This window comes from Serinus canaria, chromosome 9 (assembly GCF_022539315.1).
Source record: "Serinus canaria isolate serCan28SL12 chromosome 9, serCan2020, whole genome shotgun sequence".
Classification (NCBI taxonomy): Eukaryota; Metazoa; Chordata; class Aves; order Passeriformes; family Fringillidae; genus Serinus; species Serinus canaria.
Window position 1 is genome coordinate 20,736,210 of NC_066323.1, and position 25,476 is coordinate 20,761,685.

Sequence of the window (25,476 nt, forward strand, 5' to 3'; positions counted from 1 at the left end):
TTTATTGCACTGAAGAGACAACATCACCAAAAAGCAGCTAGTGAAGAAGATGGCTACTGCATAAGACACCACCTTCCCTACTCTCATGGCATCCAGCAAGGCTTTCCAAACTAGTACACCGAGTAAAATCCACCAATGGGCTCCCTCTGAGCACAGCCAGAGCCAGCTATTACCTGTCCCACAGCCCCCCAGGCAGTCCAGGAGAATCACAGAATCACAGGATGGTTTAGGTTGGAAACTCACCTTGTTCCAACCTCTCTGCCACTGGCAGGGGACACCTTCCGTTAGGCCAGGCCACTCAAATCCCTGTCCAGCCTGGAGAAGATTGTGGGAAAGAGCATAACAAGCTTTGCTGACATCCACTGCTCTGCCCATGTTGACAGAGAATATCCTTTTGTTGTAAAAAGTTATCAGCTTACTGTCACTGTTTACCTTTAGAAAATGCCCTGGGCTCTTTCTTATCACCACCTGCTTCATTTGGATAGGAGAGCCTAGGCTATGAGTGACACGTATCAGGAAATAAGGATGTAACTCACAAACACCAGGGAAGCCGGAGATGAATGACTCACTGCCCTCTGTAGCAGAAAGGTGACAATGTGGTTTTGTACAACAAACCATAATTACAAGTCAGACTGTAGCAAATGAAACCAAACCCCAAAACCAACAAAACCCTTCATGTTAGAATAGAACAGTTCAGCTGGAAGGAACTTAGGACAATCATCTGGTCCTACTGCTTGGCCAGTTCAGGGCTGCCCTAAAGTTACACCACTGCTCTTAAACACTGACAGTCTGGGGCATCAACCCTCTCTCCAGGAAGCCTGGTGCAGGATTTGATTATATGCTCTATAAAGAAACACTTCCTAATGTCCAGCCTGAACCTCCCCTGGCCCTTCTTTGAGAGCAGCATTCCCATGAGATCAGTACATCCCTCTCCATGCCCCCTCCTCAGGAAGCTGCAGAAGGGGATGAGGCTGTCCCTCAGCCTCCTTCTCTCCAAAGCAGACAAACCCAGAGCCCTCAGCCTCCTCCCAGGTCACACCTCCCAGCCCCAGCGTGGGTCTCACCTTCTGGACACGCTCAAGCCCCTCCCCCCCATCTCTGACCCTGGAGCTCTCTGGCTGAGGCTGCCCAGAGCTGAGCACAGCCAGGCCATGCCCTCTCCTGTGTCGGTGTCCCCAAGATGCCACCTGCCCTCCTGGCCATGGCTCCTGCTGAGCTGCTGCCCCCAGCACCCCCAGACCTTTCCAGAGGCTGCCCTCCAGCCTCTCCTCTCCCAGCTCACCCTCGTGCTCAGCCTTGCTCTACCTGGGTGCAGAACCCAGCACTTGGACTCAGCAATTCTGTGCCACTGGCATTGCCCCGTGGTGCATCTGTGCAGATCCCTCTGCAAGGCCTCTCATCCCTCCAGAGAGTCCACAGCACTCCCAGCACAGAGTCACAGAGTGGGTTGGGTTGGAAGGACCTGAAAGCTTGTCTCATTCTACCTCTTTTCTATGGGCAGGGACATCTTCCTCTAGAGCAGGTTGCTCCAAGCCCCATCCTTTTGGATTACCACTCCAGGTTATCCCAGATATCATCCAGCCAGGTTGGGAGGGATAATTTTACACCTCTCTGTGAGAGCAGATCATGATTTGCTGTGAAGAACCGACTGGAAGCCAAGAAAGCAGGAAATATTGGCATGCCTAGAGCCTGCCCCTGGTCAAGCAGGAGGGCTGGGATATCCCCCTCTCATTCTGGCTGCTGCTACTTCTCCTCCAGTTAATAAAATCCAGAAGCTGGGTCTCCAGCACCCTCTCTTCTCTGGCCAGTTCTTCCAGCACTGCAAACCTGCACATGGGACAACACTGATGCTTATTTGGGACAGCCTGGAGGTGCCATCACTAAAGCCACAGCCAGATGCTGTTGTGGGCTTTGGGATAAGTGTACTAGATAAAACAAGTGAGGAAGTGTCTCAGGTTTAGCTGGGTGTGTATTAAATTACCATCTGTTAAAGGTAGGGCAGTTATCCTCTGTTCATTGGGCAGTTTGTTCTTTATCTCTCCCATAACCAATCCTCCCTCCAGGAGATCTCTGCTGTCCATGGCCACTGAGTGTCCCTGCAGGGCTGATCAAATTCCACCATCCCATGGGGAGATCTTCTGCCCAGGGGAGGAGCCAAGCATTCCTACCTGGGTCCAATCTGCCCTGGGAACAGCCCAGCAGCCTTTGCCCCCTGCATTCCCAGAGGAGCAGCTTTCTGCTGCCCTGCATTCCCAGAGGGAGAGCAGGCCCATCTCCAGCAGCCCTGGAGCTGCAGAGGAAAACTCCCCCCTTGGGCAGGATCCCTGCTCCAGCAGAACCACAGCTGGCACTGCAGGAGGGCTGAGCCCCCCTGGGATGGGACTGTGCCACCACCCTGAGCCACGGGGGGACAGGGCATATTCTGACTCTATCAGTGGGTATTTTATTTGTTTGTTTGTACTATTGCATTTTTACTTTAATTTTCGTAATAAAGAACTGTTGTTCCTATTTCCATAACTTTGCCTGAGAGCCTCTTAGTTTCAAAATCATCATAATTCAGAGGGAGGCGGTTTACATTTTCCATTTCACAGGAGGCTCCTGCCTTCCTTGGCAGACACCTGTCTTTTCAAACCAGGACAGGAAGAGCAACAGCTTCACTTGGAAGACTTATATCCACAGGTTCTCCTGCGTCTCTGATGCTTCACTTGCACAGCCCAAGTGAGAAAATGCCTCCTTTGGCTGCTGTCACTGATAAATCAGAGCAAATCCAAGGGGAGGGAGAGCTGGAACGCTCATCCCCACACAGTACCTCTGTGCTTGGTTTCAGTGTTCAGACTAAGTAGGAAACCCAGCAGTGTGTTCTCCAGCAAGAGCACGCACCCCAAAAGAGCAACCACATTTCTTTACTAGTTCCATCCCCCTAACAAAATCAAACATGGAGCACTCCATGTTCTTGCTGATCCAGTGTGCTTATGGCCCAAGTGCAGTACAGAGCTGGAACTGCCCTGCTCTGCTGCCTCCTCAACACGTGCTCCTCTCAGGCAGTGTCTTGTAGGGGTTGAGGATCCCTTTGGGGTCCAGCATGGCTTTGAACTGCTGCATGAGCACCACTGCCTCACGTGGTTTGCTGTACTGAATGAACTGCCTCTTCTTGAAGCCCAGCCCGTGCTCTGCACTGATGCTCCCACTGCATCTCGCAGTCCACTCATACACGAAGGGCTCGATGGCATCCAGCAGGGAGTGGCTGTAGGACTCTGCTGTGATGTTCAAGTGCAAGTTCCCATCTCCTGGAAGAAAACATTGCACAGGTGGGTCTGGGAGAAAAACCTAGTGGCCCTGCAATGGATACTCATTCCTGGCTCCTCCACGTTCTCAAACAACAGGGCCTTTGTTAGTCTGCAAACTGTGCAAAAAAAGGACAAGCTCACTGTCCTACAAACATCAGCCTCTCTGTGAATAAATAATTCAAATGGGATCTTTGCTTTTCCATGCTCCAAGTGCAATATTTGAGGAAAGGTTCTGAGTTAAGCTGCTTTCAAACTCCGACTTTTGTGATTTTCAAATTCCCACTGTGCTGCATTAATGTTTGTGCCTCCACCGTGATGCAATGACAAAGACTTGCCCAATGGCATTTCATAATGATCATTAGATTCTAACATGGTCCTTCATCACTTTTTCTCTCCCTATTATGTTTGTGCAATGCTCTAAATGTGCTTTGGCACTGTGTCAATAGAAACAAAGCAAGCAGAACAATTCCTCCTTTTGCCAATGTGTGTGACAGTATTTGATTAAGCACAGAGTTGCTGGGTCCTCCAAAAGACAAAACACATAAAGAAGAATACAACTTACTCATCCTCCTCCTGCATCCTAGCAAATCCTCACTGCACACAGCTTAGTCCTCAAAGAGCTACCAACAGGAAGCCTTTGTTATGCAACTTGTCTTTCATATGATCCTAATCAAGTGTGCTCAATAGTGTTCCATGTTTTTTTTGTAACAGAAGAGCTCTCATAAATGACCAGTTTACCTGCTTGTAAAATGAGATTAGTTTCCCAGCATGCTGACAAATCTATCAGCCTTTCTGTGCATTTTTCATTATCATTCTCTGATGGAGGGTTAATGGCTCACAAAAACTGATTTCCAGCAGGATTAATCACTTTGGACAAGAAAGTGGTTCTCTGCCAAGTGTGTCTAAGTTCATCAACCAAATTGATGGTCCAATTGAACAAATGACATATTTAAATAGAAAGTACACAGCAAGAAGATACAGATGACCAGTTCCATGGCTCACTGGCCAGCAACATGCCATCAGCATACAGAAAACAATCTGAAAGCAGTGACATTCAAACACAAAGATCCTGATGCACCCTCCTCTTCCACAGCCCTCAATTTAAGCCTCTCAGCCACAGCACAGAAGGGCCATCACCTCCTTTCCCAGCACCCCTGTGGCATTCACATTCTCTGAAATAATCCCTTCGCCCAGGATTTTTCTCTTGGGAAGCTCAGAAGCCTCAGAGAAAAAGAAAATAATTCTTATCTCATTTGCTTCTCATATGTTTTGCCCCTTTGGAATGTGTTTGGAGATTGTTTACCCACAGGTGTTTGTTTCATTGGACTCTGTTGTGAGTTGTTTTCACTTATTGGCGAATTGGGGGCCAAAAGCTGTGCTGAGAGTCTGGAAAGAGTTTTCATTATTATCTTTTTAGTATTCTGTAAGTATCTTTTCCGTATTCTTTCGTATAGTATAGTATAGTATAGTATAGTATAGTATAGTATAGTATAGTATAGTATAGTATAGTATAGTATAGTATTCTTTAGTATAATACAGTATCATAAAGTCCTAAATGAGCCTTCTGAGAACATGGAGTCAGATTCATCATTCCTGCCTTCGTTGGGGCATTCCCTGCAAACAGAATACACCCCCACTTACCCAAGTGGCCATAGCCCACCACATTTTTGGCACTCTGGCCCAGCCGAGCCCTCATGTCAGTCACAAGGTCATAGAGCTTTCCCACGGGCAGGGAGATGTCGTACTTGTACACATAACCCTCGTGAGTGAGGGCCTCGGTGATTCTCTCCCGCAGGCTCCACAGCACCTGAGGAATCAAGGACCACAGGAATCCATATCAGCCAAGAAGCTCTTGAGTTCCATGCAAACACCAAACCTGAGTCTGAACACTTGCCTATATAAAACACAAATCCACATCAAAGAGATTTGTGGGAAAGGAAACACTGACTTGCCTTTATTTTCTTATCGTCTGTTGCCACAGTTCCATCGGTGACCAAACCAGAAGCCATGGCCTGTTCTAGGAAGCTGTTCAATTTTTCTTCATCGTGAGTTGAGTTGGAGCCCGAAGTTTCAATTAAAACATAAAAAGGGCTGCCTGAAATGAGGGAGAACAAAGTAAGTAGATGCCCTGGGGTAAAACAGAGGAATTCAGGGCAGGTTTTGGAGCTTTCCCCACATGCTATGTGCCCAGACTCCCTGGTGCCAGAGAGAGCACTTCACTGACAAGCTAGATCTTTTATTAAGCAACCACTTCCCAGAAAGCTAGCAGTTTTGTGAGGACAAATACAAGCAAAAAGTTTCATCTTAAAAGATAAAAGGTGTTTGGAATTGATATACTAGTTACAAAAATTATGAGGGATGCCCACACAATCACCAACCTCTTAAAAGTCAGTGAGTCAACTTTTTAAAATTAGTCACTTTTTAAAAGTGTTTAAAAGTAGTCTAAAAATCCCCAAGCAGTACAGTGACCCTTTCTACAGTGTGAATATCACTGGTACCTGCCACTGGGCTGGACAGCTTGAGATGTGTCTCAACCAATTCCATGCACTTCTCATCCATGAACTCGTAGGCAGACAGGATCTCGCCCAGCATGGCTCTGCAAGTTGTGAATGTTTCCAGAACCTTGGCAAAACTCTGACACCCTTCAGACACAAAAGACAGGAATCAGGACCAAAAAACAGACACCACCCCAAACCCTCTAGAGGTTTCTGAGAAGTAAAAAAATCTCAGTGAAGGCTCCCCACAAACAGCTCTGGACCTACTGAGGGACACCCAGAAGCAGCTTTTAAGCAGCCTGGCCACATACTCTGCTGATCCAGACCCTGACCTGCAGAAGTGATTTCTCAGCCTTGCCTCATCACCTGGTCACTCACCTGACTCCTGGATGGTGGCTGCCTCTGCCCCCTGTCACAGCCTTGCCCTGCTCATCTCTTGAGCCTGTCAGACCAGGCCCTCCCTCACCAGTGAGGGACTGTCCTGCCTGCCTCCTCACCCTGCTAAGCTCCTGGCTCTACCTTCCTTACAGAACAACCTGCCCTTGCAGATATTTCAACAGATATTAAGTATCTGCACAGGTATTTTAGCACAAAGCTCTACACTATTTCCCAGAAACCAGCTGATGCTGGCAGTCCAGCTCAGCAGGCTGAGCAATGCTTTCTCCTCTCTATCCCTATTCCCAGCCTTTGAATTCAGGTGTGAAATCATTAATATCAGCTTCTACCTAGGAATGCCACATTCACAGCCTTAGGCTTCTGAGGACAGAGTATGGAGACAGCAGTGATAACTCCCAAGGTCCCCTCGGATCCGATGAAGAGCTGCTTCAGGTCATAGCCCGTGTTATCTTTGCGCAGAGAGGTCAGGCAGTCCAGAGCTGAGCCATCAGCCAGCACCTGTGGGAACAGGGGCCCAGTCAGAGCACCTGGCTAGCAATCTGCTGGCTCTGGGAATGAACTTGCCTATCACCAGGCTGATGGGAAGTGTCACAGTGTCACTCTCCCCTTGAGCACGTGACACAGCTGCAGCCCATTCCCACAATGCTCCTCCATTCCCAGCTCTTCCCCTCTCTATATCCTACCCGAGCAGGACAGAGTAGGTATTTCCCTCCTACTTCTCTCCTTCCATCAGGACAAGTAATAACAGAAGATCCACTTTGCTCTGCTTTTCTTACTAATGGTGGAGAAGGCTAGCCATTCTCCGCAGCCCTAGCTTCCACTACCGAGCAGAAACAAGGAAAGCTACTTGAAACAGTGAACAGTTAAGCATAATGCAGTAAAACCTCTGTCACTTGAACCTTAAATTAAGGCTGAGTATCTCCAAGACAGGTTATTGAAGGCTATTTTGACATTAGAGCCAAACTGACCTCAGACAAATGCTCTCCCTTCTAAGTCTACACAGTAAAACAAAGCCATGCTTTTGTTCCCTGCCCAAATTTTGTCTCCAGCCATGAAAACTTTCAGAACTCCTGATCTAGCCTTTACATCCCAAGGCACCCACCTGTAGGACAGGAGCAGCTGAGGAACAGCAGAGACTCTAGGGCACAGCCAGCAGCCAAATGAACCCAAAGAAGACAGCTCTGTTATGGGGTGGGCTTTAAACCCCTAAAATAATCTTCAGAGTCCCGTCCAACACAAACCAGTTTGTGATCCTATGATTCTATTAAAATCTGAGTGAGCAGCCACTAGAAGAGAGTGATGCAGGATGGATTTAGCAGTGTTCCAGAGACCCTCTGCTCAGAGGAACCAACTCCATATAACCTGGGATGCCCCAACCTCTCCCTACCTTCTTTTCACTGGTCTGGATTAGAAAACCACCTAACACCACCTCTGTCAGCAAGCACTGGAATTCAGGAAGCTGGAAACTGCAGCAGCAATAACATGCTACATGCATGAAGACATGTGCTGACCCTTCTCAAAAGAGCCCAACAAGGAAAAGATAAGAGTGGGATCCTGGAGAGGAACGTGGCAGTGTGCTGGACAGTTAGAAGAGCAGGAAGCAGTAAGCAGCAGAGGGTCATGCTGAGAAGGGAACTGCCAGGTACTCGCCTTACCACTTCCAGGCCCAGCACGGTCCCTCGCAGAGAGCCATATCTCAAGAGCCGCAAGCCCCCGGCGTTGGTGGCCACGTTCCCCCCGATGTGGCAGCTGCCTTTGGCCCCCAGGTCGAGTGGCATGATGAACCCCTGCTCCTCCAAGTACTCACTGAGCCTCTCCAGCACACAGCCTGCCTGGCACACAAGGATTCCTGGAACACAAACACCATGCTACAAGCTGATGGCCGAGAAGAAGGTGCCTCCTCAAGAAGCAGGAGTAGTTTGAGCAGATACAACCACCACTTCCTTCAAAACTTCCTGGGATTCAGTTTAAATGCACAAGGCTGTGCATGCTCCAGGGAACTGCCCCCTCCTCAAGCCTCAGGGAGCTTTGCTATTGCCTCAATATCTCGTCAGCCACAACTCTGGATTCGTTAAACACAGTCACAGTAAGTGTATCTCTGCCTGTTCTTTGAACAGAGATACTCACCCCAGCCTGACCCCCAACCCCCCAAATCCAAGCAAATCTCCTCATGAAGCTGCTGGGCTGAACCCTGCTGATCCTGATGCTATCTGTTCCCAGGAAAATGCCTGGTTTGTGGCCTGGGGCTCATTTCTGTGCTTTACATCCCTGGAATATTTACCAGACACCTTGTCAAAGCTGATGATCTGGTTCATCAGAGCAGTGGAAAGAATGATCTCGTCAAAGACAGGAACGCTGCCCCCAACAAGGCCTGTGTTTCCTCCCTGAGGGCTCACTGCCAGGTTCCTCTCATGGCAGTACCTGGAAGGAAAAAGGTTTCTGAATTTTTATGCATTTAAAAGCCACAATCAGTCTGTCAGAGAAGTTTGACCTCTACATGAATGTCCACTGTTGTGACAGTGCTCATTAAAATTAAGCAGCATTTCACTGAAAGATTAAATTGATGGAAGGAGAGCGTTTCAATGGCAAAGTGAGAAAGAGCAACTCCTGTCTGAACTCAGCCCAGGGCTAAGGAAAGAACCAACACCTGAGGTTAGACCCTGTGTATCTACACATCTGGCACACATCTGCCTGGAAAGCACTGTTTCTACAGAAGCTGTTTCTGCAGCAGTCTGTTTTAAAAGCTTGGGCTCCCCAATGGGCTCTGACAGCCATCCTCTGGCAGTGCTTTCAGAGATGACTGCCCTCCTCCTCCTCCCAAGAAATTAATGCCCATCAGGCAACAAAATGTGCACCTGTGCCTCAGCTGCTGCACCTGCCACATCCCTGCCAAGCAGCACCCACCACATCCCCTCTGAGCTCAGAACAGCTCCTGCACAAGGGATGGCACAGAGCCCACAGCACCAGAGCTCCTTCAGAAGCCCTGCATCTCTGTTTTAACAGAGCCAGGAGCACGTTCCTGCAGCTGTCAGCTCCTCAGCCAAACAGTGACCTGGCACAGCACTGGCCAACCAGAGCTGTGCTCACACCAGTGTGGATAAAACAGACCCTCAAACTGCCCAGTTCTGCCCTAACCTTCTTCACCTTTTCAAACAGATCCTCCTAAATCTTTCACAAAACTTCTCTTTTCTGAGCACCTGTACAATACCTAATTTTAGCCATTTATCAGAACATGACACATGTTCTGAAAGAGTAATGAAGACAACTAACTCAGCAACTCCAACGCTTCAGGAATTGGTGTCTGAACACCTACAAGCTCCCTTCATGTGCTGGATCATCCCTGACTCAACCCAAGTCTCCTCACCAAGCCCAGCAGAAAAGGTGTGTGTTACCTGAGAATCTGAGACACCTCTGCTGTTGTCTGGGGCTTCAACACCAGCTGGCTGCAGCCTGCAACGAAAGCAAGGGACTCTCAAGGCAAGCTGTGGCTCTGCAGAGGTCAGAAAGAAACAGGTGGGAAAACATGAGGTGGGAAATGACAATGCTCCCTCCACTGTTAGGCATTTCAACCACTTTGACAACAAACATTTCAAGAGCAGCCTTTCCCTTTAAGCCCTGCAAAAAACTTTGCATGCACAGGTAGGCTTGGGTGCCACTGGGGGCAATGGGAAATTATTTAAATTCTCATGAAATCTTTAAGAGAAGCAACAGAGAATTCACAATGCTTGATTTAGAATCAGAGGATAATTAGGGTTGGGAAAGACCTAAAAGTTTATCTTATTCCATGGGCAGGGACACCTCCCACTATTCCAGGTTGCTCCAAGCCCTGTCCTGGCCTTGGGACACTTCCAGGGATCCAGGGGCAGCCACAGCTTCTCTGGGCATCCTGTGCTAGGGCCTCAGCACCCTCACAGGGTAGAATTTCTTCTCATTATCCCATTTAACCCTGCCCTCTGGCAGTGGAAGCCATTCCCCCTTGTCCTGCCACTCCAGGCCCATATAAAAAGTCTCTCTCCCTTCTTTTTATAAGCCCCATTAAGGTACTGGAAAGCTGCAATAAAGTCTCCCAAAAGCTTTCATATTCTTTTCTGAGGTTCAATCAAAACTGTTAGCTGAATCGACTTGTCTCAGGAAAAAAAATTAATTATTAAGTTAGAGGGTTTAGTTTTTTTTTTTTTACAAAAGCCTATAAGTTTACCAGCTATAAAGGAATAATTTTATGAGAAAAACTAATTTTGAATGGGGAGGCACTCATCTGTTCTCTGGTGACCAGTGACAGGACCCGAGGGAAGAGCTGGAGCTGTGTCAGGAAAGGGTTAGAGCAGGTATCAAGGAAAGGTTCTCCCTCCAGAGGGCAGTCGGGCACTGCCAAGGCTCCCCAGGGAATGGGCACGGCCCCAGGGCTGCCAGAGCTCCAGGAGCATTTGGATAACGCCCTGAGACACAGGGTGGGATTTTTCGGGGTGTCTGTGACGGGCCAGCAGTTGGGACTCGATAATCCTCATGGGTCCCTTCCAACTCTATGGCCTGTACAGATGCGATCCCCCATAAAGAAAGATAAGATTTCCTTTTGTAAACTCCTCGTTCCGGTAACTAACAGAGGCAGGACGGAGGTTTCACCACGCAGCTCGCTTACCTCGCACCGACTTCAGCCAGTCCACATTAAACGGCTTCACCTCCTCCTCGCCGGTGACCACCCTGCCGGGCAGGAGGCGCTCGAAGAAGGCCACATCGCCGTCCGCCAGCCGGCCGAAGGGCAGCCTCCGCACCGCGTACCGCTCGCAGGTCGGCACCACCTCCCGGGAGCCAGCACAGCCCCTGGCCCGGGGTACACCGGGGGTCTCCGGGCTCCCACCGCGCCGCAGGACCTTCCCTCGGCAGCTCCTGAGCCAGGCGGCCCCGCGGCGCCACACGACTGCGGCAGCCATGGGAAACACCGCTGCCGCTGCCCACGGCCGTGAGGGGAGCGCGGCACTGAGGGGAAGCGCACCGCCTCACGGATGCTTTTCCGCTACTCCCCCGGACACCGCAGCGCCACTCAACCTTCGCAGTGTAATTTAGCGCGGAGCTGGCGGAAAATTCGGGATTATCCTGGTTAAACGGGAGATTCCAAGGACGCTCCGTGGCCTGGAAGCGGCGGGGACGCGCAGCGCGTTTCACTCCGAGCCGCCAGGGGGCGCTGCTGCCCGCCGCGATGAGCGCGAACGCGCTCAGCGGGCGCGGGCGGCAGCGCCCCCTGGCGGCCGGAGGTTGCAACAGCACCCCCTCACACATTAATTCCCCAAAACAAACATTTATTCCCAAAAATACTTTATTTATAATATAATCCAACATCTCCAAGATCCAAAAATACAGATATACATTTTTTTTTTTTTTTTTTTTTAACTTTACATTCCTTAATTATTTCTTTTTCGGTAATTTGGGTGAAAGTCTGTTCGGACCTCCAGTTTGGATGAGCTGCAGTAAAGCTGGGCCCCACCTCGTGTGGGTTTTTTTTTTTTTTGGGGTAATGTTTAGTGGGGTATTCCTTTAAGGATCACCCTTCTCCAGGAAATATTTTAACACTGTACATTCAAAAGTCAGAAGATTTAAATCTTTTAGTAAGCAAAAATGAAGGCTGCTGGTATTTCTGTCTACAAGGAGTCGTAAAAATTCTCTACAACCAGGTGTAAGAGGGCAGGAGATGCTCCTGAGCCCATCCAAGCCCTGAACTGGCATGTTCCCAGTGGGACAGTTTATTGCTGGTATCAGATCTCAGATGCTTTACACATCACAGGCTTTGTAAAGAACAGAATGTTGTACCTCACACCATTCACAATTCCTAGCAAATTATCCTTCCTTTGGAGGGCTCTACCTTCCAGAGCTTGTTTTCCCTTTTTGCTTTGCTGGTTCAAGTAGAAAATGCTCTTAAAGCCCCAAAAGAAATGTGTTTTTTTTTTATCCTACGTGACCAGAATTTTAGAGCTGAGGGAAGTCAGCTCCACACTGGCTCACCCAGAGCTGCTCTCTTCCCCCATGGCACATTTCCAGCAAGATCTCCAGAGTGGAATTTGGAGATTGTTTCCAATCAAATGCTTAATCCACAGCAATACCAGTACTAACAAAGCTTAGGAAAACCAGGAAGAGAAGTTGCCTACAATATCATTGAGTGGGAGGGGAAAACAAACCCTGGGACAGCATCAGGGACTGGATTACAGGCTGGCTCAGGAGGTAACACACATTTGCTCTCACGAAGAGGCAGGAAGAAGAAGAGGGTTCACTAAACTCCAGGTTTGTGTGAGTGCTGTTCCTCCTCCTTCCATCCAGCACTCTGGCTTTAATTTCCCTGCCTGCTTTCCATTGCTGCTGAGGCAGCAGTGACAAATGTGCATTTTCATGCACACAACTGTGGGAACTTCATCTCTCTGTGATGCAATGCAGTGAAAACACCTGCAACATCACACTGGAAATGACAGCACCCTGAAGACAGGGATTTTTTTCCTAAAATCCATCCTTTCTTCCTGCCATAAATCAATGTTCATAGAAAAGCTGGCTTGCAGTTGAGAGGTTTCCTCCATGTCAGCAGCAGGCACAAAGCCCACAGAGGGAAGGAGAGGTGGCAGGAGCTGTGTTCTACTTTCCTTCGTTGCAAATCATGAGTAAGAGGCTCAGTGTAACAGGAAAAGCCTTCTTTCTTTTCAAAACAGGTGCCAGAATCTGAGTAGAAGTGTTTTTAACCTTCTGTGCTGTTTTTTTTCAGCAGAAGAAAAGTTGATCTGGAAGTTTCTTGATGCCTTGCCAGCAGTCTGTACCAAGAGCTCCTGCACACTTGTATGGAAAGCAGCACACAGCCCTGCACAGAGCTGCCACCAACACCCACTGGGGACCAGAGCCAGCAAAGTTCATCAGTTTGGGGCTTTTTCTTCCTCCTTTCACCAGCAGGAAGGAAACCTGGAACACCTTTCCCCACTACATTTTTCACTGAAGGCAGGGAAGCCTCGTGATGCAGGAGACAGATACAAAAGCAAAACTTTGCTCTTCCATCTCAGAGGAAGGAAAAAACAGACTTTTGCTTTCCAGCTCCTGATTTCCTCTCTCTCTCTTCTGCTGCAGCCACTGACACTGTGCTAATGCAAGGATTCACATTCATCATCTGAAAGGCAGCTAGAGAAGTCAAGAACATGCAAATGTGGCCAACAAAAAAAAAGACAAGAAGTTACAACATTCCTGATGGCCTTCTTCAACAGCAGAGCCACATCATCATGGTAACAAACAAATATCCTCATGGAGCCTTTCCCTAAAACCTGATTTTCTGATTTACCCATGTGCCACACAGGCAATCACAGCTAACAACTCAGGCCTTCATCTTATTTGGGGAATAAATCTGACCTTCTCTCTCTCTCCAAGAATACTGCAGGTTTCATCTTCACAGTGATGTACTCAAAGAATCTTCAGGGAAACGGAAACAGCCAGAAAAGGCAACACCCTCCCTCAGTATTATTGTGCAAGACTAACATAAATAAAATCTCTGTGGCAAAGGGATTTGGGACTCCCTCCCAAAGTCATTGTCTTAGGAAAGAACAGGAATTTCAACTGGCCACTGGATAATTAAATATCATACCAGAAAAAGATGGAGGATAGACTAACAAAAAATAATCAAAGGTAATATTGCAACATGAATGAAGGAATATATTAAATTCTTCTTGCCTCGGCAGTGTATCCCCCTCTACTCCTTACTTCTTTTTCTTTCTTTCCTGAACACAACGAGGACAAAACCTGTAGGAAAAAAAAAAAAAAGAGGTAGTAATTAGCTACTGAAATTAACAGCGCAGAGCCTGAGAACTGTTTTTAACATTTGTGCAAAATTAAGGCTGTTTCTGATGGGCAGTGTGTTAATTTGATTAAAACAGTCCATTAGATAAAAGTAACAAGCCCATGATCCTTTCCAAGATAAGCACATGGTAAAATCCTGTCAAGTCTTCAAACTTTGCCTCCAGAAGTGAAACAAAGAGGCACCTGCACCTGGGTCTGTTTTAAGCACAGCCACAACTAGTGACAGTAGAGCAAACCTCAGATGTAACATGTCCCTGTTCACACAAGCCTCAGGTCAAAACCTGCTCTGTTTATCAGGCAGTTTTGCTCCCATCAGTACCTAAAACTTCTGTGGAAATGGATTTTAACAAGAAGGTTTGTTTTTTATCTTCTACCCTCAAATTAATCCCCAGTCACAGAGGATGCAAACTTCCAGGGTCACAGCAGGGTTTTAATTCTTGTTGAGGCAAACTGCAGCCTGATAAAAACCCCAAAGCTGAATGCTGTCACACTCACCATTTCCCTTTTGGTTTGGTGGTCAGGTCCACACATGCAAAGTGGAACCACTCGATTGGGCACTGAAAGAGAGAAAGGAAAAACCCACAAAGGAGATTCTTAGTGGCTCACAAACATTCCCATCATTTGGTATCAAGTGATCAAGGACCCCCTCCTTGGACTGCACAGGGTTAGGAGGCAGCAAACACCTGAAAATAACCATCTCTCAAGTGCTTACATCTGGGTTGTCACAGCCAATCATCTCTCCATAGGACACCTGGTGACACAGGCAGTAGGTGGGCTCGTTGGGATCCACTGGCATGTCCAGGACATCTGAGGGATGCACTGACAGGATGGTATCAGCAAACTCAGACCTGTGGGCAAGGACAGAGTCAGGACAAAACACTTCTCAACTGCAGACAGCACTGTGTTACAAGGGCATGGCTCCCCACTGCCAGAGGGCAGGGTTAGATGGGATACTGGGAAGGAATCGTTCCCTGTGAGGGTAGGGAAGCCCTGGCACAGGTTGCCTGGAAAAGCTGTGCCTCCCATTCCTTAAATGTTCATGGCCAAACTTGGAACAACCCAGGCTAGTGGAAGGTGTCCCTGCCCACTGCAGGGGCTGGAATGGGATGGTCTTTTAGGCCTCTCCAAACTCAACCCATTCTGGGATTTGGTGTTTTCAAGACCTAAATCCTACTTGGGAAAATTAATGTTTTACAGTATCTTCCCTAAACCACACTGAGTTAGAGTTTGTATTACATTACCACAATCCAGTAATTAAAATCATAAGGTAGGTTGGATCAAACACAATATGAGTGGAAAGAATTAAGAGAGGGATTTGTAGCTGTCATGAGTAAAGTACCAAATTATCATACAGATTACTCCTGGTTGTGGGTACAATAACCTGTTTGGGGTTTTCCACAATCTCTTTCAATATAGATTTTTTCTCATTGTCAGGCATGAGTGAACCCTCTAACCCTGACAGGGATGTGCTGACATGCCAGTAGCAGTCCATAGAAACTACTTTTAGTTTCTTGCCACCTGAAAATATCTTAGTAAACCAAGCCCCTTTAATATAAATCCCATCTGAGAGAGGGGACAAGCTTTCCTCCTCACCTCTCAAAACCAAATCAGATTATTCAAGGCGAACTAGGACAAAATCCTTTGAAAACAACCCCCCAAAATTCTCCAGGATTTCTAGAACGGCAGCACAACATCAGTTTCTGTCCTGATGGCCAAGTGAATTTCTTTTACCATCAAGACCACAAGCAACTGTTAAAAATAGCCCTGTGACAAAAATCAAAGCTATTTTCTCCCAGCTTGCCAACAGCAACAGGGAGACTGATCTTGTCCTTCCAGTCAGAGTGTTCCAAGCATGCTGAGCTTCCACATGCCAACCAAGGAGTTAATTAACAATGCTGGCCTGTCCTAAGCAGGACATTAATGAAATGGAGTAAGACCAGAACACTCCTAACACTGCTCACCATCTGGACATGAGTCATAAATAGGGTAATATGAGCCTGTGGAAAATTCATGAAGTGTCAAGCCTAAGGCCCTGGAGTTGTGCCTGGCTCTGCCTTACCCTCCTTTGAGCTTCTTTTTCTTTGGTGTATCCTCTTCAGATGTTCTCCTGCCTCGACCACGAGAGCTCCTTTTGTCTTTCTGACTTCGTCCCTCTAGAAAGGAAAAACAACCCCATCACTTTATCTGAGTAGCAGAAACATCTCCAGCTGTTGTTCTTTTGATGCAGTTACTGGTTTGAAACCCCTATTGCATATGCAATTGAGTAATTCTTATTATATATGTAATTGAATATGCTGACTGAAATGCATTTGTAAACCACAAGTACACCAAATTAATAACAACTGAGCACCAAGCTCTCGTGTGTGCAGTTTTGGCAATAAAGCACTGCAGTACGGCATAAACAGCATCACACTTGATTAGACATGCAGTATTTCTTTTCCATCTCAGTGTATTTTTAAACACAGTTAATAGATTACTCAATAACTAACATAACTTTTATCTCCACCTCCTTGCTCCTACCCCTTATTTCATTGTTCAAAGGCATAAAGCTGTGCTGCGCTGCTGCTTTTCATTTTAAATCTTCTTTTAATTCCTAATTTCTCCCAAAACTAAGACTGTTACAGCAGTGCAGACTTGGCATAGCACCCTCTTTAGAACCAGTAACAAGCTCAGGATGAAGAAGTGACAGTAAGTTTGATCCCAGCACCACATTACTCTTCATCTCTTGCCCACTGTAAGAGCATTAAAAACAAACAGAATGACACATTTCTTTCCTTCCTCCAGGAATAACAGCCTATTTTACATCTCAGCTTTCCTGCTTTGATACTCTAAATGCTGAAAAAGGCTCCCAATTGTGTAAAGTTCACCCACTTTTCAGGCTCCTGGATGCAGGGGTTTCAAAGTCGCTGCCTTCCAGTTTATCTTTGAGATCAGCTTCAAAGCGCGCCAGGTCCGCATCCAGCCGGCGGATGTGCTTATCCACCTGCCCCAAGAGGAAACCACAAACTGAGCTGCAAAGAAACACCCAAAAAAAGAGCCCCAGACAAAAACAGGAAGGGCTCAAACTTGGCTGTTATCAGCAGGAGCAGAGTGTGGTGGTGCAGAGCGAGGCAGGAAAGGGGTATGGGCTGGGGAAAGGGAAATGGCACAGGAGGCAAAGCACAAGGATCCAGCCCCTCCACAAGCAGGCAGGAAGGGAGAAGGGAGGCAACAGGGAGTCAAAGCAACTCAGAGTAATGATTTTCAGGACAAAACAAGATGAGAGATACTACAAATCATGATTTTGTCCCTGCTATTTTCAAAATTCAAAGGCAGTCCTTGAAATGTGTTGAGCAGAGCACACAGAGTTTGCCCTGGTACTCCACTGCCACGTGAACCCAAGAAATTTAACAATAAATACAGACAGAGGATGGCTATCCTCAATATCAAGCCAACACACATTAATTAATTAATTACCCTGGCTGCAATAAAGTGACTTTCAGAAAGGGAATTCCAAGGCACCACCCCCAGACCGTGCTGCTGCAATAGTCTGTCACTAAATGAGTGCACTAGTTATCCATGGCATTGATATTCCTGGGACATCAGTTCCTTCCTTGCAGTACTTGATGGCAGCCAAACACCTCTTGCAGCTGTAGCAAAACCCCAAGCATCTCTGCAAGCTGGGTAACAAATACTTAATACAGCCAAAAGGATTCCCCTCACTCAACTTTCATCCAGGGGGTAAAACAAGAGGAGATAAGAATTATTTAAGGGACAGAAAGAAAAAAAAAAGTGGAAAGCTGCATCTTAAGAAATGGGATTTTCTCCCAAGGTCCAAGGAGGAAATTTTGATGTCCAATAAACCAAGGCAACTGAGCAGAATTCCTGCTGTTCCTCCAAAACACAGGACAGCAGCTGGCTTAAAAAAACCCAATTTGCTTTCAACTAAGTGTGCCCCAAATAAATTATCAGTGACAGAGAGCTGCTGGGGAGGAGGGAGTGGGGTAAATTTGCTGGCATTATCACACAGCAGAGGAGTACTGCTGATAAAAGGGAGGGAAACTCACTAATTCTTCACCAAAAGAGAAACCTGGTGCCAAAGGAGAAAGCTTTTCAGGGATGGCAACAGAGAGAAACATAAACTTGAGGACTAGACTTGTTTTGGTAAGAAACTTAAGTCAAAAAGAAGAAAAGGTGAGGGGAAGCTGACACTGTGAAGTATCTCCCATGCAGCATTCCAGAGGATGCCCATTTTTCCATGGCTCACCATCTCATAGGTCTGCATGGCCAGCTGCACTTTGTCATCACTGTACTCTTTACATTTGCTGTAGGCACTCTGGATCTTCCTCAGGTGCTCCACCCTCTCCTCAGGTACCATGTTCTTCACAGACTCAATGTAAGCTGCTGCCAGGCTGTCAATCTCTGCTTTCTTGTCTGGAAAAAAGAAAAAAAAAAAAAGTAAGTATTTGTTTTCTGTTTCCATTTAGGAGACCCTTCCTGACAGCTGTTATGCTCTCCTCAATTCCTTAATGCATTTTCCTTTTTAAAAACAAAGCCAGTTAAGTTAAAGGTGTTCATTCTTTGGGACTTGTGGTGTGATTCTGCTTTCTCAAGTGTTCTACAGCTAATTCAGAAGTTAATTTACAGTTAAGATCATGAACTGAATCCATGGGTTCACAAGTTGCAGCCTCTCTTCCCACATACAGAATATTTTAATTGTTGGGCCATCACCTACTGCTCTGATAGTTCAAAATTAAAATAATTCATGTGCAGACAGATACCAACAAAAACTTCAAAAACGGAGAAAAAGCATCCTGCAAGGCACACAGGGATCTACAACTTATTAGATATGGGAACACATGGAAGGAAGGCCATCCAAGTGGCCACTGAGTAGCATGATCACAGAGCTATGAATTTAAACTGCAAACAAAATCAAGCCTTGCCACGTGAGTTGTATCCTCACAGGAAAGAGGCAAACACTGCAGAGCACTCAGCCTGAGAGAAGGAACAGCCACGGCCTCTAAAGCCCGGCCTCCAGGGGGCTCTCCCCGTCCTCCAGGCCGGGCTCTCCCGCCCTCTGCTTGCCGAAACACCAGCACGTACCTTCTGTCCTCTGATCCAGCTCTCGCATCAGCTGGAAGTTCCTCTGCAGCTCGCATGGCAGATTCTCAATACCTACAATAAAAACGCTGCTAAACGCTCTGAGCAACCTTATCAACGGAAGGCATCCCTGCCCATGGCAGGGGCTGGAACGAGATGAGTTTAAAGGTCCTTCCCAACCCATCCTGCGAGTCACGCACCGTGAGCCGCCCGCTCACCTCAGCAGGCCTTGAGTACCTGTCTGGCTGCTGGGCCGGCACCACGGCCCAGCCGAGGGGACAGGAGAGGGGACCCCGAGCGGATGGACGGGACAGGAGCGGGATCTAGAGCAGAGGGAGGGGACGGGAGCGGGACCCCAGGCGGAAGGAGGAGAAGGACCAGGATCCCCACCCCGCTGACCCCCACAGCCGCCATGGCTTCACTCCCACTCCCCAGCGCGCACTGCTGACGTAGCCCGGCGCAGGATGATGACGCAAGCCCTGTGCCACCGCCCCCCCCCCCCACTCCCCCGCGCTGCCCGTGGCGCAGTTTTAATTCCCGCGCTGCCGCCGCCGCCGCCACCCCCGCCCCGATCCCGCCGCCCCCGCCCCGTTCCCCGTCCCTGCCCCTCCGCAGCCCCCGCCCCGCGCTCACTGTCCAGGTAGTGCTCCAGGTACATGGCAGTCGCCATCTTGCGGCCCGCGCGCCGCTCCCCGCCGCCCGCCGGGCCCGCATGACAAGGCCCGCGGCCTCATCCCGTATTCACGGCCCGCCCGCCGCCCATTGGCCGCCGCCACCGCCGGCGGCGCTGCATATTCATGAGGGGCGGGGCGGACGGCGATTGGCGGGCGCGGCGGAAGGGGCGGGGCCGGGCCGTGTGGGGCGGTGATGGCGGCGCGGCGCGGAGCTCTGATCGCGCTGGAGGGCGTGGATCGCGCCGGGAAGAGCACGCAGTGCCGGCGGCTCGTGGAGGCCCTCAGGGAGGCCGGGCACCGCGCCGACCTCCTCCGCTTCCCGGGTACGGCGCGATGGGGCTCAGCCCGCCGAGGGAGGGAGGGAAGGAGCGGGAGGCCGGCCGGAGGCTCTCGTGGCGCGCCCGAGCTTTGGGCGGGCCCGCGTTTGAACGGAGGGACCGCCCCCGCCATGAGCAATAGAGCCCTCCCAGCCTGGACGGACCGACCGCCTCCCACCGGACAGACGGGCGTCCCGGGAGGATAGACTCGTCCCGTCCCGGACAGACAGACCCCCCGGGCGGATGCACTCCTCCCGTCCCGGACAGACAGGCAGACAGGCTTTCATCCTGGATGGACCGAGCTCTTCCCCCCCCAGCCTGTCACAGGCAGGTAGATCCAGCCCCTTATGCACTGACCTTTTCCCACCTGTGGCAAATAAGCATCCCCTCACCTGGACATCCTGCCATCCCTGATGGACAGACAGACTGATCTCATCCCATCCATGACAGACCAGCCTCTCACCTCTGACAGACAGACAGATTCCCGCCGTGGATGGACTGACCTCGTTCCATCCATAACACACAAACAGACCCTGCTCTGCTCAGACCGACTTCCCACCCGTGACAGACAGACCCCTCCCCGGACAGATGGACAGCCCTCTGGGAAGAGCAGTTCAGGGCAGCCTTTGCATGTTCTGTGTTTCCTGCAGACAGGACGACAGAGATTGGGCAGCTGATCAGCTCCTACCTGGGGAGGGAGAAGAACCTGGAGGACCACACCATCCACCTGCTCTTCTCTGCCAACCGCTGGGAGCACGTGTAAAGATGATGTTTGCTCAGCTGGGATAGAAAAATGGGTGGGGTTGGATCCCAGGGGGTTTGAGCTTGCAGTGGGCACAGAAAGTACAAGAATGTGATCCTGTTCAGACAGAGAATAGGCTGGCAATGGTGTCTTAAGGACTCTTACAGCTTTGGATTTAATCACAGAATCACAAAATGGTTTGGGTTGGCAGGGACATAAAGTCCATCCAGTTCCACTCCTTGCCATGGCAAGGACACCTTCCACTGTCCCAGGCTGCTCCAAGCCCTGTCCAACCTGGCCTTGGACACTTCCAGGGATCCAGGGGCAGCCACAGCTTCTCTGGGCACCCTGTGCCAGGGCCTCACCTCCCTCACAGGGAAGAATCTCTTCCCAACATCCCATCTAACCCTGCCCTTGTAATCTTAGATGAGATCCTACAGTTTGGTTTTTGTTTTTTTGAATCATTGGTGCCATATTTCCAACTCCTGTGCTGTACTGGCTTAAAACATTGGGCAGCTGAGACTGAGCCAGTTCAGGCTGTGAATTTACTCCCTTTCCTGAAGATACCTTGCTTTGCCAGGCAGCCCCTGTGAGTGACAGTGCTTAAGGAATTGTGCCCAAATTTCCCCTGTAGCCAAAGGCTGCGTTCAGCCAACTGGCTGTCCTTGTTTTAGTCACAGAGCCTGTGTGTGGATGTGGGGAAACCACTGTTGGCTGTTGGTTTTACCTGGAAATACAGATTCCAAACTGTTCTCATTTCACAGAAAAGCTTTGCTGGCTCTGCTGTAGTGGCAGTGCCAGTTAAGCAGAAGGCACAGAAGTGAGCTCTGAGAAGAAGTGTCATGAATAAAGGTGGCAGAGCACATCAGAAAATCTGCTGTACCACCTAAAAAGGGAAGAGGACTGAGCTGTCCATGTCAATATAGTTTATTTGTGATCTTGCTTGGAAGCCCTGGAGCTGCCTAGAGCAGTGCCCAGTGCTGCCACGCTGAGTTTGGGTGTCATGAGAGGGTATTTGGTCAGTGCCTGGTGGGGAATACAAACAGCTCTTCACCTGCCACCTGCAGCACAGCTGACCTCCTTTAATGATGGAGTTAATCTTGGAGTTTTAGATGAACTCCTTTCATTCCTGTCACCATAAAGGAGTGCAGCTTTGTTATTTTATCTCCCCCGTGGTTTCAGGCCAATGATGAAGGAGAAGCTGCAGCAGGGGATCACGGTGGTGGTTGACAGATATGCCTTCTCTGGAGTGGCCTTCACAAGTGCCAAAGGGGTGAGTGAGACCTGCAGCAGCCCCTGCCCCTCTCTGCTTGGGGAATCAGCCCCAGGTTGTTGGTGTGGATGGCCCAGGGGCCATTCTTCTGGGAGGTGAGGGATGGAAGGTTCAGCTCAGATTTTAACATGGGCCCACCCTTCCCCAGAACAAGCAAAGAAACTTATTTGGTGACTTTTTGTAAGTCTGGACAGACTGCTGGACTGGAAGCTGACCTGTGTGACTCTGGAGAATGATTCTGGGAGTTTATTGAAGACTCTCTGCACTTGCTCAGGCTGCTGGCCCATCAATTTGTGGAACAGAAGCACATACATTAGAAGGGACCTGTGGAATTCTGCCTCCAGCAAGGCTGACATAAGCAAGCTGCTTGGGCCTACATCCAGCCAAGGTCTGAGTATCTTCAGGGATGTAGATCCATTCCTTTCTGGATTTTTCTCTGCTCACCTTCAGAGTAAAACCGATTTTCTTCATTTAGCCTGAATTTCTGGTATTCCCACTTGTGCCTTTTGGCTTTCAGAACTAGTCAGCTCTGTCAGCCTCCCTTGGAGCCATTCTGCACAGACACTCTGACCCCACTCCATCAGAAGTGTCCTGTTCCTGCTGAGCAGCCACCAATCCTCTAAGAGTGGTCACAGAAGCTCCAGGCATGCCTGCAGCACCAGCTGTGACCTGCATTCATTCCTGCCCAAGCCTTTCCTGCTTCCTGGAGGGACTGAGGAGATCCTGGGCCCCCAAGCCCTGCACCCTCACCTGCATCTTCTTTCACCCTCCTGCTTTCCTGGACATTGTGTAGCTTGAGACAGATGCATTGAAGCATTTAGGTGCTAACCAGGTGTCTGCAAAACCCCCAAATTAAGAGCCAGGATGTGTAACACGAGCTGAGTCACCCCAAAATAATGATCCCAAATCCTCATGGGCACAGCAAGGAATGCTCTGCTCCTTTCTGGTGGGGGGAAAAAGGGTGTCTTAAAGTGTCTGCATTTCTTTGAATGTAGCTGGTGACCTGCAGGGCTCAGCCATGTGGATGCCACCCTTGGGAAGCAGGAATGGCATCCTTTGCTGCTGGAATGGGCCTCCTCTCTTTCTTAAAAGAATGGAGTTTGGCATGTTTTTCACTCAAGAAGCATTCCCAGGAGAAGGGGAGATGTTGATGCCCATACCTAACACAAAAGTCTGCTGGCTGCCAGAACTCACACCCAGGATGCTGTGGCACTTTCAGCTCCTCTTACTCCCTCATGGGATTGAAAAACCCACTGCACATACATCCCAATAATACCCAGATTACCAGCATACAGAACATCTGGGGAGAAACTGGAGGGCAGATGTGCCAGCTCCTCTTAGAGGGATTTAAGATGTGGATGAGCAGTAAGTGGATGCTGTAGTCTCACTATCGTCATGGATTCATTCATGGATGCCCTGGTGAAACTCTTCAAACCTGCAAAAGCTGGAAAACTGCATCTGTTGTGTCTGGGCTGAAATTCTTGGGGAGGTGAGTATTGGGAAGGAGCCTCCAGGGGCTCAGAGAGATCTACATTGCAGCTGTGTGGTCTTGGTGTTTGGGAGCAGCTTTCTTTTGGACTGAGCAAGTTTTGGAATGGTAATGGCTGTGTGGAGGCTCAGAACGTGCCTTGGTGGAGCTCAGATGGGATCTGCAGGAGAGGCATGAAAAGCTTTCACTGTCTCCAACCTAAGTGGGCACAGGAGGTGCTGAACACCTGACAGAAGCTGCTCACCCCGCAATGAGCAGGGCTGAATTCCCACATGGTAAGCTGGGCTATCACCTGTTCAGTTCATGGCCTGTGCTGAGTGTTTTGGGTTGCAATTCCTGCCACCCTTGGCTGTTCCTTTCCTACCTCACTCCAGCCAACCTGCTGCTTTCCTGTCTCTGTGTGTGTCTCACCTCACTCTGTTGTCCTTGCTTGGGGCAGAACTTTGGCCTGGACTGGTGCAAACAGCCTGATGTTGGGCTCCCAAAGCCAGACCTGATCCTGTTCCTCCAGTTAAACCCAGAAGCAGCAGCAGAACGAGGCAACTTTGGACAGGAACGTTATGAAACCAGCTCCTTCCAAGAGAAAGTTCTTCAGTGCTTCTATTGCCTCATGGAGGACAAGACCCTCAACTGGAAGGTGAGGAATTAACTCTGATGGGTTTGTCATGGACTGGGATGGGGTCTCTATTGAGAGCTCCCAGATTTTGCCTGTCACATCCCTGTGCTGCCCCTTCCCACTTCTGCTCAGGACATGTTGGGGACCAGCCAAGGGCATTGTGAGATGTGGCAGAGAGGGCACTTCCCTGTTCCAGGAGACACTGGTCAGCTCTTGGTGCACCTGGCATGAATCCCTAGCTAACCTGCCTCTGTCACACACCCCAGACACTGCCAGGAAACAACATGCAGCAGCAGCTCCTTCTGTTTCCCTTCACCCACCCTCACATCTACTTCTTAAATGCCTATTCCTGCATATATTGATTTCTCCCAAATGCACTCCAGAAACTGCAGAGAGGAGGTGTAATTAGCTCATTTCATGACTCAGGAAGAATAACATATTGAGTAATGGGGGGTAAGCAGATGTTAACAGCAAGGTTTTTCTCATTTCTGTGTTCTCTGTTAATCTGTCCTGTATTTTTGTTGTCTTGGAAACAGACAGTGGATGCTTCAAAGAGCATTGAAGACTTGCACAGAGAAATCAAGTCCATTGCAAAGGAAACTATGCAGGAGGTTCAGAATAAACCTTTGGGAGAACTCTGGAAATGAAACTTCATACATGTCAAAAAGAATAAGGGAAAGGTCACTTGGATCTTCTGCACTTGGATGACTGTGACATGCCAGCAGCTTCAGCTTAGATCCTGTGTATTCTTTTGGGTCCAACATGCTGCTGATGTCCTTGTTATCATCTGTTCCTCCCTTCCAGCCTGCAGAGTCCCTTCTGCATTTTTGAAATGAGCATGTCATGAGTGTGTATCAAATTCCTTGTCAAAACCTCCCTCTCCCAAGCTCCTGTTCCAGCTCCAGTCCTGGAGTGCAGATGTGGGTGTGGAGCTCAGGGCCATCCCTGGACACAGACAGTTCCCATTTTTAGGGAACTGCCACGTTTCTGATCATTCTTCCTCTCTAGAAAATGCATCCCCCCCATGCTCAAACCAGTTTGTAGAAGATTTGCTAATAAATTACTCTTTTAAACATTTGGCACAGGGCATGTTTTTTCAATAGGAGAATTTATCTTCTAGAAGGATATATGGGAGGAGAAAGTGCTGCAGTTCAGGCACTAAATCCAAGGAAAACTGTTTGCTAGAGCTGTGGAATAAAAGGGAGAAGTGAATTTAATACTACTCTCCAGCTGTGAGCAGGTAAGAACCTGAAATAGATGGATGAGTTCATAGCAAGGCCAGTTTGGAGGACAAGT

At 48.9% G+C, this 25,476-nt stretch overlaps 3 protein-coding genes across 9 annotated transcripts; 1 reads left to right on the forward strand and 2 right to left on the reverse strand.

The window, feature by feature from the left end:
- Window positions 1–2,884: 2,884 nt before the first annotated feature.
- On the reverse strand, window positions 2,885–11,365 carry D2HGDH (D-2-hydroxyglutarate dehydrogenase). Of its 2 annotated transcripts, XM_050978131.1 has the most exons (10): window positions 10,815–11,365; window positions 9,571–9,628; window positions 8,460–8,599; window positions 7,834–8,027; window positions 7,281–7,316; window positions 6,508–6,676; window positions 5,786–5,929; window positions 5,240–5,382; window positions 4,929–5,094; window positions 2,885–3,287 (listed from the first exon to the last, which is right to left on the reverse strand). In XM_050978131.1, the coding sequence occupies exons 1-10, from the start codon at window positions 11,104–11,106 to the stop codon at window positions 3,022–3,024; spliced, it is 1,608 nt and encodes a 535-aa protein (XP_050834088.1). In that variant the 5' UTR covers window positions 11,107–11,365; the 3' UTR covers window positions 2,885–3,021. The 2 variants fall into 2 exon arrangements, with proteins under 2 accessions (XP_050834088.1, XP_018768737.3); XM_018913192.3 differs by lacking the exon at window positions 7,281–7,316 and having other exon boundaries at window positions 10,815–11,362.
- A 106-nt stretch (window positions 11,366–11,471) lies between these two features.
- On the reverse strand, window positions 11,472–19,851 carry ING5 (inhibitor of growth family member 5). 5 transcript variants are annotated; one of them, XM_050978132.1, is made up of 9 exons: window positions 19,703–19,851; window positions 19,073–19,144; window positions 18,237–18,403; window positions 16,862–16,973; window positions 16,050–16,143; window positions 14,703–14,838; window positions 14,486–14,547; window positions 13,865–13,933; window positions 11,472–13,321 (listed from the first exon to the last, which is right to left on the reverse strand). In XM_050978132.1, the coding sequence occupies exons 1-8, from the start codon at window positions 19,737–19,739 to the stop codon at window positions 13,891–13,893; spliced, it is 723 nt and encodes a 240-aa protein (XP_050834089.1). In that variant the 5' UTR covers window positions 19,740–19,851; the 3' UTR covers window positions 11,472–13,321; window positions 13,865–13,890. The 5 variants fall into 5 exon arrangements, with proteins under 5 accessions (XP_050834089.1, XP_030083180.1, XP_030083181.1 ...); XM_030227320.2 differs by having other exon boundaries at window positions 11,472–13,933; XM_030227321.2 differs by lacking the exon at window positions 19,703–19,851 and adding an exon at window positions 19,469–19,524 and having other exon boundaries at window positions 11,472–13,933.
- Window positions 19,810–25,260, forward strand: DTYMK (deoxythymidylate kinase). 2 transcript variants are annotated; one of them, XM_050978135.1, is made up of 5 exons: window positions 19,810–20,066; window positions 20,711–20,819; window positions 21,985–22,075; window positions 24,076–24,201; window positions 24,717–25,260. In XM_050978135.1, exons 1-5 carry the CDS (start codon window positions 19,937–19,939, stop codon window positions 24,825–24,827), a joined length of 567 nt encoding a protein of 188 aa, XP_050834092.1. In that variant the 5' UTR covers window positions 19,810–19,936; the 3' UTR covers window positions 24,828–25,260. The 2 variants fall into 2 exon arrangements, with proteins under 2 accessions (XP_050834092.1, XP_030083216.1); XM_030227356.2 differs by having other exon boundaries at window positions 19,823–20,066; window positions 24,004–24,201.
- The last annotated feature ends 216 nt before the right edge of the window (window positions 25,261–25,476 follow it).

What these genes read in the sequence shown, in the direction of transcription:
- D2HGDH (XM_050978131.1), bottom strand. Translation starts at nt 11,106, where the DNA reads ATGGCTGCCGCAGTCGTGTGGCGCCGCGGGGCCGCCTGGCTCAGGAGC. An exon ending in CTGGCTGAAGTCGGTGCGAG is followed by an intron (nt 9,629 to 10,814) that starts GTAAGCGAGCTG and finishes CTTTCGTTGCAG; the next exon opens with GCTGCAGCCAGCTGGTGTTG. An exon ending in GCTGTCCAGCCCAGTGGCAG is followed by an intron (nt 5,383 to 5,785) that starts GTACCAGTGATA and finishes CCCTCATTTCAG; the next exon opens with GCAGCCCTTTTTATGTTTTA.
- ING5 (XM_050978132.1), bottom strand. Translation starts at nt 19,739, where the DNA reads ATGGCGACTGCCATGTACCTGGAGCACTACCTGGACA. An exon ending in TGCATCCAGGAGCCTGAAAA is followed by an intron (nt 16,144 to 16,861) that starts GTGGGTGAACTT and finishes TTTCCTTTCTAG; the next exon opens with AGGGACGAAGTCAGAAAGAC. An exon ending in AAAAAGAAGCTCAAAGGAGG is followed by an intron (nt 14,839 to 16,049) that starts GTAAGGCAGAGC and finishes CCTTGCCCACAG; the next exon opens with GTCTGAGTTTGCTGATACCA.
- DTYMK (XM_030227356.2), top strand. Translation starts at nt 19,937, where the DNA reads ATGGCGGCGCGGCGCGGAGCTCTGATCGCGCTGGAGGGCGTGGATCGC. An exon ending in CCTTCACAAGTGCCAAAGGG is followed by an intron (nt 22,076 to 24,003) that starts GTGAGTGAGACC and finishes TGCTTGGGGCAG; the next exon opens with AACTTTGGCCTGGACTGGTG. An exon ending in ACAAGACCCTCAACTGGAAG is followed by an intron (nt 24,202 to 24,716) that starts GTGAGGAATTAA and finishes TCTTGGAAACAG; the next exon opens with ACAGTGGATGCTTCAAAGAG.